The 12,762-nt window shown below is 40.9% G+C and overlaps 1 protein-coding gene across 1 annotated transcript; it reads left to right on the forward strand.

Moving 5' to 3' along the window:
• Positions 1–4,593: 4,593 nt before the first annotated feature.
• Positions 4,594–12,326, forward strand: LOC306888634 (extracellular calcium-sensing receptor-like; the record flags this gene model as incomplete). The annotated part of the gene is made up of 7 exons (XM_079447074.1): positions 4,594–4,802; positions 4,932–5,220; positions 5,313–6,068; positions 6,545–6,772; positions 6,956–7,079; positions 7,256–8,159; positions 12,071–12,326. 7 exons carry the CDS (start codon positions 4,594–4,596, stop codon positions 12,324–12,326), a joined length of 2,766 nt encoding a protein of 921 aa, XP_079303200.1.
• Positions 12,327–12,762: the final 436 nt, after the last annotated feature.

Consider the following 12,762-nt stretch of genomic DNA (forward strand, 5'->3'; position numbering starts at 1 on the left):
AAGCGGTTTCTGAGCAGATTTTCAGTAGCGGTTATGCCAAGGTGACTGGAGCTGGGTATAGAATGTACCTGCCTGAGCACTCTTTGTCGGAGGGGTTCAGGAACAAAAGTGAGATTAGCTGAGCATTCAGTGGGGGGCTGAATCTGTTGGTTCATTTGCTCAATTTCGGTCATTATGACCCATTGTACAGGAGCCACCAGTAACTTGGTGGGCAGAATGTTATCACAGGTGCCAGTTTGAATGCTGCTTTCCGTCTGACGTGAGAGAGCGTCGGCCTTCATGTTCTTGGTGCCCGGCCTGTAAGTGACTGTGAATCGAAATCTTGTGAAGAATAATGCCCACCTAGCCTGCCGTGGCTTGGCAGAACGTAGATACTCTAGGTTATTGTGGTCCGTTAGCACCACAAATGGGTGAGTAGCGCCCTCCAGCCAGTGGCGCCATTCCCCCAGAGCGAGTTTCATGGCCAAGAGCTCACAATTGCCCACATAATAGTTTGTTTCAGCCGCAGACAACTTTCAGGAAAATAAAGCACAGGGAAACATTTTGGAAGGCTCACCATGTCGTTGCGAGAGGATTGCCCCTACCCCAGAGTTAGGGGCATCGACCTCAACGATGAATTGGCGGTCAGGGTCTGGATGCTTAAGGATGGGAGCAGACGTGAAGTGGGTCTTTATTTCCTGAAAGGCACGGAGAGCTTCTTGAGACCATTGTAGCTTAGCAGTGTTATGCTTGGTCATGGTGGTTAGTGGTGCTGCGATGGTGCTGAAACTCCTAATGAAACGGCGGTAAAAGTTGGCGAATCCCAAGAAGCGTTGCATTTCTTTTACCGTCTTAGCTTGTGGCCAATCCAGCACTGCTTTTACCTTTCTTTCATCCATTGCCACTCCCTCTTGACTGATTATGTAACCCAGGAATGATGTGCTCGTCTGGTGAAATTCGCATTTCTCCAGCTTGGCGTAGAGTTGGTGCTGTGTCAGACGTTTAAGAACTGCCCGAACGTGTCGGACGTGTTCCTTTATGGTGTTGGAATAGATCAGGATGTCGTCGATGTAGATGATCACCCATTTGTCGAGCATGTCCCCAAAGATGTCATTCATGAATGATTGGAAGACTGAAGGACTGTTTGCAAGGCTGAACGGCATAACCAGATATTCATAGTGCCCACTAGTGGTGGAAAATGCCATCTTCCATTCATCTCCCTTTCTGATACGGACGAGATTATAAGCGTTGCGGAGGTCTAACTTGGTGTAGAACTTGGCTTGGCGCAGTTGTTCGAGGGCAGCAGGAACTAGTGGCAATGGATAATGGATCTTGATGGTGTTGTCATTAAGGCCTCTGTAATCGATGCAAGGCTGCAATCCTCCATCTTTCTTCTTCACGAAGATGAAGCCCACCGACACGGGAGATGTTGATGGTCTAATGAATCCCTTGACCAACTCCTCTTCAATATACTGCTTCATGGCTGCGGTCTCTGGCTGAGAGAGTGGAAAAATCCTACCCTTGGGTGGAGTGGTACCCGGGATGAGGTCAATGGTGCAGTCTATAGATCTGTGATTAGGGAGTTGTGTGGCTTTCCTTTTGCTGAAAGCTTCCGCGAGGTCTGCGTACTCGGACGGCAAGTCTGGGATCTCTGTGTTTGGTTCTAGTGATGCAGAAAGTTTAGATATTTTCAGCAGACAGCGTTCCTGGAATGTTGGCCCCCATTCCATGATTTGTCCCTCTCTCCAGGAGATTGTGGGTTGTGAGTACGTAGCCAGGGAAGGCCAAGAATAAGAGGATGGTTGGGTGACTGGATGACATAAAACTGAATGGTCTCCATGTGTAAGGTTCCAAGTTGCATCTTGATTTCCTCAGTGAGGTGGCAAATCCTTCCCTCACCGAGTGAGCAGCCATCTAGTGCTTCCACTGCCAAGGAGGAGTTACAATGGGTTAGTTTCAAATGGTGTTGTTGAACAAATTCGGCAGACACAAAATTCCCAGCCGCTCCTGAGTCTAAAAAAGCCGTCGTTTGAATTGTAGCCTGGGTGGTTAAAGTGACTGGCAAATTGAGACTAGAGGTTAGGGAACTGGTAGTAACATTCGTACTCTTCGAACTTGGGCTGGTAGCCGGACGAACTGGGCATGTTGCCTTAACCTGACCGCAGTAAAGGCATAACTGGTTATGCATGCGTTGCTCTCTCTCTTGAGGAGTCAGGTGAATAAATCCCAGCTGCATGGGTTCGTCTGCTGGGCTTAGTTCGGGAATGTCATGAGGTGTGGAGAGGCCTGGGCAGCATGATCGGATAAGGTTATCAACGTGAATGGTTAGATCCATGAATTCTCTCAAATTTCTCCCCTCGTCGCAGCACGCCAGCTCGGATTGCAGTTCAGCATTCAATCCCTTTCTGAAAAGGAGCTTGAGAGTATCCTCCACCCACGTCGTTTGAGCTGCTAACGTTCTGAATGATAGGGCGTACTCCGCGGCTGATCTCCTTCCCTGACAAAGAGTTAATAGTTGCTCTCCCGCACTCTTGCCCTCAGCAGAGTGTTCAAAAACCTCCCTGAAGTCCCGGAGGAAGGAGTCGAGGGTGGGGAAAGCTGATCCATCATCCCTCCAGAGAGGCGTAGCCCAGTCCAACGCCTTTCCGGAAAGCAGTGAGCAAACGAATGCAACGTGGCTAGAATCAGTGGGATACAGAGTAGGTTGCTGTTCAACGAACAGAGTGCATTGCATCAGAAATCCCTTACATCTGGATGGTTCGCTGTTAAACCTCTCAGGGAGAGCAAGGCGGGGATTTACGGATGGAGCCGGTATCGGTGGTGGGTTCGTGAGGACCGCTGGTGGTAGTTGAATGGCTACCTCGGCCTGGGAGAGACGGAGTCCCTGTACCGTGCCAACGAGCTCCTCAGTTAGCGTGGTAAGTCGGCTGAGTTGATGCTGGTGCATGGCGAGTTGGGACGCCTGAGTAGAGAGCTCGGTAGTCAATTGCATAATCGCTACTGGATCGCATATGGGCGAAGTCTTATGTAACGGTACGACAGACAGAGTGGGATCCATAAGCAGCTTTATTGAGTAAACCAACAGACAAGGTCAAAATACCGGCAAACAGTTCTGGAAGAGGCTAGGCTGAGACAGAGTCGTAGGGCAAGCAAAGATCAGGGCAGGCGGCAAGAAATCAGAGTCTACTGTACAAAATCCAAGTCGAGGCAGGTGGAGAACAATCACAAGGTCAATGGGCAACAGAGTCAAAACCAGAAAAACAAACACGGTAAAGAACGCTTGGAAATGATAGCCAGAGCAAATTAAGACTTTGCGTTGATCAGAGTGTGAGTGCTGCTTATATGTGGGAGATCATGAGGAACAGGTGTGGTGGGGTAATTGGCCCAGGTATGTGGGATCATGGGAAACTGAGTCCGGGCAAGACGAGATCAGAATTCGAGTGACAGTTCCCTCTGGTGGCGAGAAGAAGGTAACGCCGGTGTTCCGTTCGTAACACATCCAAACAAAAACATTACAAATGAAAAACCTGATCACTCTAATCAATAGAACAATAGAATTTACATTTTTAATAAAAGCATATTTTTTTTAATATAGCAATAATATAGCATAATATCAATAATATAGTTCCTCTCTTTAAAGAGTCAACCCATTCTGTGAGTTACTGGAGCTAATTTGGCTAATTTAGTAACTTAAGTTAAGTTGATGGAAACTCACCTGTTGTTAGCACCGCTATGACGGAAATCTCAAGAAAAGACTCCAAAACACCTCCAATGCAGAAGACATGACCAAAAGACCACAAACTTAATAAAATATAAAATATGTTCTTAACAGTGGTTTTCTTAACTCAGTTTCCCTCAGTATTTCAGGTTAGCTCGCTGGTTTGTTAAGTCTGTCACTGAATTTAGGGACCGTCTCTAAAGTTACATACGACTTTGGTGTACACGTTTCTAACTTAAATAGCATTTGAAGAAAATTACCTTACTTGCAATAAAGAGGCAGTGTGCAAAAGTTATTATGCTTCCCTGTCTTCAACTAAGTTAACTTCGGCTAACTGACATTAACTTACCAGTTGATGTTATCATTGATACAATGGCATTCACAAGAAGAGGATCCAAAATACACCTCCGAAGTTGCAGACGACATCCAGACTTTAGAAACTTGAAAATAACAATCAAAAGAAGTACTTGAAAACACTGTTTAAAATCTTCACTGAAACAGTGGTACTTTACCTCAGATTTCATGCTAGTTCGATGTTAATGTAAACATAACTTTGTAATAAGCAGCGGAAATTAACACCATGAACAAATAACAATTTTCTTAGGACATTTGTGTTGTAAGAATGTGCATGGAGAGTTCATATATAAAAACTGTGAATTGTTTGGTAATGTTTTCTAAATAAATCATACAATTTCATATTAATCCAATAGAATGTATGAGAATAAAAGGGATAGTAATTTGGTGGCACACTCCTACTTGACCTGACTCCTGCCCTGCCCTATGAGGTCATTGGTTACACTCTCACTCATCCAACCATATTAATTATGTCTTTAAAAATGCATATACTGTATCAGGCCATTTGCATTTGGCAGTCACAGTGGAGCTCAATCTCTGGGATGCTTCTCTTTCTTTACACACTCCTGTATTTCCATAAGTCTTATGCAAAGGCAGAAGATAGTCCTTGCCAAAAAATGGGAGACCCTAAGTACGCACTGCTTTCCAAGGATGGAGACGTAACTATTGGAGGACTTTTTTCAATCCGGAGTATAGAAATATTACCTTCATTCGATTTTATACAAAAACCTCAGCTTCTATCATGCGCCAGGTTTGTTACATTTTAAACTATTTGAGAAACATTATATCAGATAAAGTATTCAATATCAACAGATTTTTAATGAAAATATATTGTATAATATAACCACAAACTACCATTACATCTGGAATATTATCATAGTGTGAATCTGAGAGATTTCCGGATGGCACAAATCATGATATTTGCCATTGAGGAGATAAACAGAAGTGAACAGTTACTTCCAAATGTTTCTATTGGTTACAAAATCTATGATAGCTGTGGTTCAAGACTGTCTTCTATGAGTGCATCTATGGCATTAATGAATGACCAGGAGTTTGCAGCAGGGCACAGATGCAATGGACAGTCTCCTATACATGCTATCATAGGAGAAACAGAGTCTTCTGCTACAGTGATCCTGTCCAGAACTACGGGACCTTTTAAGATTCCAGTGGTAAAGAGTAAACATAATCATGCTTGAAATATTTACCATACTGATGACTGTTTCACTGCTTCACAATTTTTTTTAAATATTTTTTTTTTAAGATAAGTCACTCAGCTACATGTGAGTGTCTTAGCAACAGGAAAGATTACCCCTCATTCTTCAGGACTATTGCTAGTGATTACCACCAGAGCAGAGCACTTGCATTCATAGTGAAATACTTTGGTTGGTCTTGGGTGGGAGCTGTCAACAGTGACAATGACTATGGAAATAATGGAATGGCCAAATTTTTGAAAACAGCCGAGGAAGAGGGGATTTGTGTGGAGTACTCTGTGAAATTCTATCGTACAGAACCTGAAAAACTCCAGAAAGTCGTAGACACTATGAAAAAAAGCAGCACAAAAGTGGTTGTTGCATTTCTTTCCCGTGTTGAGATGGTCAATCTACTTGAGCAACTAAGTATTCAGAATGTTACAGGCCTGCAAGTAATTGGTGTGGAAGCATGGACAACTGCAAAGAGTTTGATAACTCCAAACACTTTTCGTGTGTTGGGAGGGTCACTGGGATTTGCAGTGAGAAAAATCAATACTGAAGGATTTTCAGATTATGTAATAAAAACATTTTGGGACTCAGCTTTTCCCTGCTTACAGACTGAGGGGAATTCTTCTCAATTGAAATTAAATTGCAGCAGATATAAGGATCTACTTGTGCTGAAAAGTTACAATGATGATGTGCCAGAACAAAGATATGCAAGCAACGTCTATAAAGCAGTTTATGCTGTGGCTCATTCATTACACAGTCTGCTCAAGTGCAAAGAACCAGAAGGTTGTAAGAAGGACCTGCCAATACAACCACAGCAGGTAAAAGAGAGGGGGGGGGGCAATTCTACTTCTATTTGACAATTAGAAGATCTTTTTTTAATACTAGTGCAAATAAAACATTCAAAATAGCAAAATATATTTTCTTTTATTGCACATTAGCTGTTTACATCTGTAGATTTCAGTTACAACACAATAGCTGTTATTTTTCACTTGCACTGAGCCAGCAATCTCTAATTCAGTAGCACTTACTAAAATAAAAATTTTGTTCATATATAATTTTCCTGATTTTATACATTTTATTAGTTAAAAAATAAATAAATAAATAATTTGATTCTAATACATCAACAAAATGAAAATCGAACCTGGCTTCATCAAATGTTCACATTTTGTTCTAGAAATGTATACAAATTTTGCAATTTTAATTCTTAATTCAAACAATCAACTGGTGAAGTATTGTGGCATTCATCTGGGGTGTTTTGCCTTAAAATACCTAAATGATCATGTCTTGTTGTTAGGTGGTTGAGGCGCTAAAAAAAGTACATTTCACTGTAAAATTCGGAGATCATGTGTGGTTTGACAGCACTGGTGCCACAGTAGCCCAGTATGAAATTGTGAACTGGCAGCAGGACTCGGATGGATCAATCCAGTTTAAACCAGTGGGATACTATGATGCCTCACTGCCTCCTGACCAGCGCTTTGTTGTTAACACGGAAAACATAATCTGGGCTGGAGGACAGCTGGAGGTAAATACTAAAATGTTGGTGTAAAAGAAGCTAATATGGCATGAACCACTTGAAAATTAAGGGCTGCTTCATTTACTGGAGGAAAGGGACAATCATACATTTGAATACATGACATTAACACACAATGACTTCATGACATTAACTAGCATTGCATCTATATGTATAATGTATTTCTCAATGCAGAAGCCAAGGTCTGTGTGTAGTGAGAGCTGTCCTCCAGGCACTAGGAAGGCTGCACAGAAAGGAAGACCTGTCTGCTGTTATGATTGTATTCCATGTGCAGAAGGAGAAATCAGTAATCAGACAGGTAACATACAGTCCATCTCACAGTTTCAAAGAAAATTGGTTAGTTGTTCTATTTGTGTCCTTCTTTTCCTCTTCAGGATGCAGTTTTTTATCAAAGGAGTTAATAAATAAAATAACTACAAAATAAATAAATAAATAAAATAACTATAACTATAGCAAACATAACTTTCTTTCCAGATTCAAATAACTGCAAGCAGTGTCCAGAGGAATACTGGTCTAATGCTGAGAAAAATAAATGTATAATAAAGACTGTAGAGTTTCTCTCATTCACAGAAGTTATGGGTATAGTGCTAGTCTTTTTCTCACTCTTTGGAGCAGGATTAACTGTGCTGGTAGCCATCGTATTTTACAGCAAGAAGGACACCCCCATAGTAAAAGCCAACAACTCAGAGCTGAGCTTCCTTCTGCTCTTCTCATTGACTCTGTGTTTCCTCTGCTCACTTACTTTTATTGGTCGGCCCACTGAGTGGTCCTGTATGTTGCGTCACACAGTGTTTGGGATCACTTTTGTCCTCTGTATCTCCTGTGTTTTGGGGAAAACAATAGTGGTCTTAATGGCCTTCAGGGCTACACTTCCAGGAAGTAATGTCATGAAATGGTTTGGGCCTGTACAACAACGACTCAGTGTGCTTGCCTTTACACTTATACAGGTTCTTATCTGTGTGCTTTGGCTAACACTATCTCCACCATTTCCTCTTAAAAATCTTAAATATTATAAGGAAAAGATCATTCTTGAGTGCAGTTTGGGTTCTATTATAGGGTTTTCTTCTGTTCTAGGTTATATTGGACTACTGGCAGTTTTGTGTTTCTTATTGGCTTTTCTAGCTCGCAAGCTGCCTGATAACTTCAATGAAGCCAAATTCATCACATTCAGTATGCTCATATTCTGTGCTGTGTGGATCACATTTATCCCATCATATGTCAGTACTCCTGGAAAATTTACTGTAGCTGTGGAGATATTTGCCATTTTAGCATCAAGCTTTGGTTTGCTATTATGTATATTTGCACCAAAATGTTATATAATTCTGTTCACGCCTGAAAAAAATACAAAGCAAAATATGATGGGTAAGATTCCCCATAGGTGTTAATTTAATTAAAAATAAATAAATAAACTGATATTAGCATTATAATATTGTAGTGTTTTTACTTTGTTACTTCTGTTAATTGAACAATTTCATAAAATACATGATATAAATCATGCTACCAAAATGTACTTCAAAATTTTTGGCATTGTTGTAGCGGAAGTCCTCAGAAAGTCTACAAGTTTCATAAAAGTTCACTCATTGTGTTCCTGATTATTTGATTACAATATTTTCATCAAAATTATTCAGAGCCTTTTGGGTAAACAGGCTAAACCAAACTTTTATTATTGCTTATACTGAGAATTGGCTTGCTGGCTTGCTAGTACTGGCTATATATGTATTACAACTATTAGTTTCTAATCTGAATCTAATCACTATGGGATTATTGTTGTGTGGTATAATTTATTATTGACACTCATGAAGCATAACATATGAAACAATCAAAGAATTAATTATATATGTTACGGCCCATTCTAAAAAGAAGGGCTTGATGTGAACAATTACGATATTAAACAGGAATCTAGCCCCAGCTGACAGATCAGCAAAAGACACAAAGTTACAACTCCTATTCCAGAAAAGTTGGAAGGTTTTGTAAAATGCAATAAAATCAAGAATCTGTGATTTGTTAATTCTCTTTAACTTTTATGCAATTTACAAATGTACAAAGAAAATATGTCCAAAGTACTGGATCTCAGTTTGTGTAGGGCAAGGCAGGACACCTCAGTTGAATGTGTATGACCTCTGAGCCCTCAGATGACATTACATAAGAAACAATCATGCTGCGGTGTTAAATATAGCCACATGGGCTCATTAGTACTTCGCATAACTACTGTCACTTACACAGTCTGCCACTGCATCAATAAATGTAACTTGAATCTCTGTTACTCTAGCAGAAAGCTATACATCAATTTTACATAATGATGGCACAGTGTTCTTTTGGCCAGAGCTAATCTCAGATAGTCAAAAAGACAGTGGAAATGTGTGCTGTGGTCAGATGAGTCTACATTTCAACTTGTTTCTTGGAAAATACACATTGACTTCTCAGTCCCAAAGAAGTATGGAGGTGCAAATGGCATGGGTGACTGGCATATGTGCGAAGGTGCCATTGATGTGCAATTGTACAGAGACATATTCATGGGAAGTCCATGGTTGTTAGATAAAGACAATGCCAGGTCTCATTCTGCATGCTACAACAGCGTGGTTTTGTAGACACAGAGTGAATGTGCTAGACTAGTCTGCCTGCAGTCCAAATTTGTCATGACTAGTCATGAAAAGGTGTATCAGACAACAATGATCACAGACTGCTGAGCATCTGAGCATCAGCTCTTGTATCAAGTGGGACTGGACAAAATATTTGCTTGCAAAACTTTAATTAATTTTTTTTTTTAAATTTAATTAATTAATTAACTAAACAATTAGTATCCTCAATTCCCAAACAATAAAACATTGTAATTAAAAGAAAAGTTGATGTGACACTGTTAAAAAAGTTTGTGTCCCAACTTTTTTGGAGTGTGTTGCATCCATCAAAATCAAAATTTGTTTATATTTACAAAATAAAATTAAGTTGGTCAGTGAAAAGATTGGACATGTTTTCTTTGTACTTTAGTCAATTAAATAAAGGTTATTTCTCAAAATATGGAATCTTGAGACTCAGACCTTTCCGATGATATGTATTTTGTCAAGATTATAAAAAGTTTTGATTCTATAAGAGGAGCCCGCTAAGGGGGAGGAGCCCGCTAAAAGATTTTAAAGTACCATTTCTATGGTGACGCAATATCCGATTTCAAAACGGTTTTCACAGGATGAATTTTGAGATTTTATGCTTTCAAATAATATATAATATATGATGATTACTAAAACATGTGATAGGAAAAAAAGGAAACGAATAGAATTTTTGTGTCAAAGGTCAGAGCTCCTATTATGGTGTATATGTTTTGAGGTGCGCTCTTGTCATAAATTAATCTATTACTGCTCCTACATAATGTTTTTTAACAAACAGTGGTGAAATATCTATTTAGGAGTCTTGGACCTTTCCAATGATACATAGTTTGTCATGATTAGATTAGGATTTAATGGTAATATATTGAAGTAAAGTTAGGTGTCCCGTATACGGGACGGTGACAATTATAAGGGTAACTATGTTTTCTTTAAATACACTAAAACATCACTAATGGTGCTTTTCCACTAAATAGTACGGCACGGTACGGTTCAGTACGGCTCACTTTTGGGTGTTTTTCCGCTAGGTACAGTACCTGGTACTTTTTTAGTACCACCTCGGCCGAGGTTCCAAGCAAACCGTACTGTTAACAAAACATGTATACTCTGCTGATCACTGATTGGCCAGAGAAAATCGCCACTGCCTGTGTCATTGAACTTGCGGCACGACACACAACAGACCCGCTAGATTTAAATCAGCACAGCCAGCACAGCCAACTGTTTTGAATGAGTGCACCTTTCTTTTACAATACAATAAAATGCAATACAATGTTTATTTATATAGCACATTTAAAACGACCAAAGTCGACCAAAGTGATGCACAGAGTATGCAAAAGTGATGCACAGAGTATGCAAAACAAGTCGACAAGTTTATAAACAAAACAAACAAAAAAAAAAAAAAACAATATATATATATATATATATATATATATATATATATATATATATATATATATATATATATACACACACACAACACAAATATATAAAACACAAACTGTAAAATGAATGAGATTCGCTAAAATAAAAATCATTGCACAACGAGTAAAAAAATATTAAATGCCAAGGAAAAGAGATTTTTAGAGTAGACTTAAAGACAGATATTGTTGAGGCAGTTCTAATATGAATTGGGAGACTATTCCACAACTTAGGACCAACAACAGCAAAAGCACAATCACCTCTTTTACCCAATTGCTCGTTAGTTACCTGCCGGGATCCGTGCTCGGATGTTGTAAGTGTAGCAGAGGCCAGCGGGTAAGTGCTGTGCAGGTTAAACCTCACTCCCCGACCTCAAGTGGCACTCTAGTGACTGACACTAGAGGCCGTGGCCTTTAGCCTCCTTGTTAGAGTGCCCGCCTCCCACGCCGGAGACTGCGGTTCGAATCCTGCTCGGAGCGGGTGGAGCAGGACGCGACATAAGCCACTAGCGGTGCTGCTAGATTAGACACTTCTCGGACTACCCTAGCAACTTGTTTTTCAAGCAATGAACGTACCGGCCCTTTTTTTTTTTTGTGGCAACCTTGAAATAGTGGTAAGTGATGAAAGGCATGTGTTTTTTTTTTTTTTTTTAACCACGCAAAGGCAAGAAAAGTATTGAAACAGCTAGCCAGCCAAGCGCACATCAGCTGGTAATGTTAGACACTTTGGTAGAGGTGCCTAGCAGTAGGCGCTTCACGTATGTATTAAGTTGCACTTGTTAAATAATTGTTTATTTATGATGCACATTATTTTTTTAAAAGTTTGCCCTAGGAACTTGCAATAAACCAGAATCAGCAGATCTGAGAACTCTTGACTGAGTGTATGGTTGTAACAGATCAGAAAGGTACTGTGGAGCCAGATTATGAAGAGATTTATAGACAAACAGTACAATTTTAAAATCAATTCTATATTTGACTGGCAGCCAATGCAGTGAAATCAGAACGGGCATGATGGATTCATATTTGCGTTTCCCATAAAGAAGCCGAGCTGCAGCATTTTGAACCAACTGTAGATGAGAAACGCATGACTGAGGAGCACCAATATATGATGTTTTATTAACAAAGTTCGGGAGGAGCGCGTCAGATACTTAGCCTAATTAGCACAGGAGGTTCGCACACAAGTTAATCAATGCATGGATATAAATACAGCTGACATACCTCTATTCATTTGACGGATAATCAGCATTCTGTTTGCACCTTTTACCATTACATCACAGACTCAACGTGTCCCATCCAAACAACAAGACCTATACTGAGGATTTTTCGGATCCTCCGGCCAATCTGCTGGCCCCATGCTCGGTCTTTCTCCGCCAGACATGGCCGCCGAGATCCAGGCTTCGCCGCGGCCGCTGCTCTCTGCACGATGCCGAGGCTACCTCGCCTCCACTGGCGTCGCTTCCATCCTCTTATCATTCGGATGCAAATATCATCCGTGCCAACAATCCCTCCTATCAGAAAGTGGTTCGTATTTAAGCCTGAGGCAAACGCTGTTTAATTCAGATGCAACATCCTCGCAGAGGGTAAACAAAGTGGATTTGCACTTTCTATTCTTCACCGCGAAAACTAGCCAACCTCACTCCTAAATCCACTCCAGGCCCCAAGGCGGCCAATAGATCGAGAAACGCTCCGAACTCGCCTCGCTCGACACCACCGTCGTCTCCGCAAGAGTTGGGTTGCAGCAGCAGACCTTCAACGAGCCTGGACCGTGCCCCAGTTCTCACCACAGCAAAGCCTCACTCGCTTCCCGCTTCGGCTCAGCCTGCACCGCGGGTCTCCCGACCGCAGCGTCGTATGCAGCCGGGCCTCTTGCTTCTGTTTCCAGATGCTAGCGCGAGGCGGCTCCCGCTAGCGGCGCAGTCCACTAATGTTGCCAAATAATTTTCAGGTAAAAACGCTAATGGCAGGTAAT

This window comes from Barbus barbus, assembly GCF_936440315.1.
Source record: "Barbus barbus genome assembly, chromosome: 22".
NCBI classification, from domain to species: domain Eukaryota; kingdom Metazoa; phylum Chordata; class Actinopteri; order Cypriniformes; family Cyprinidae; genus Barbus; species Barbus barbus.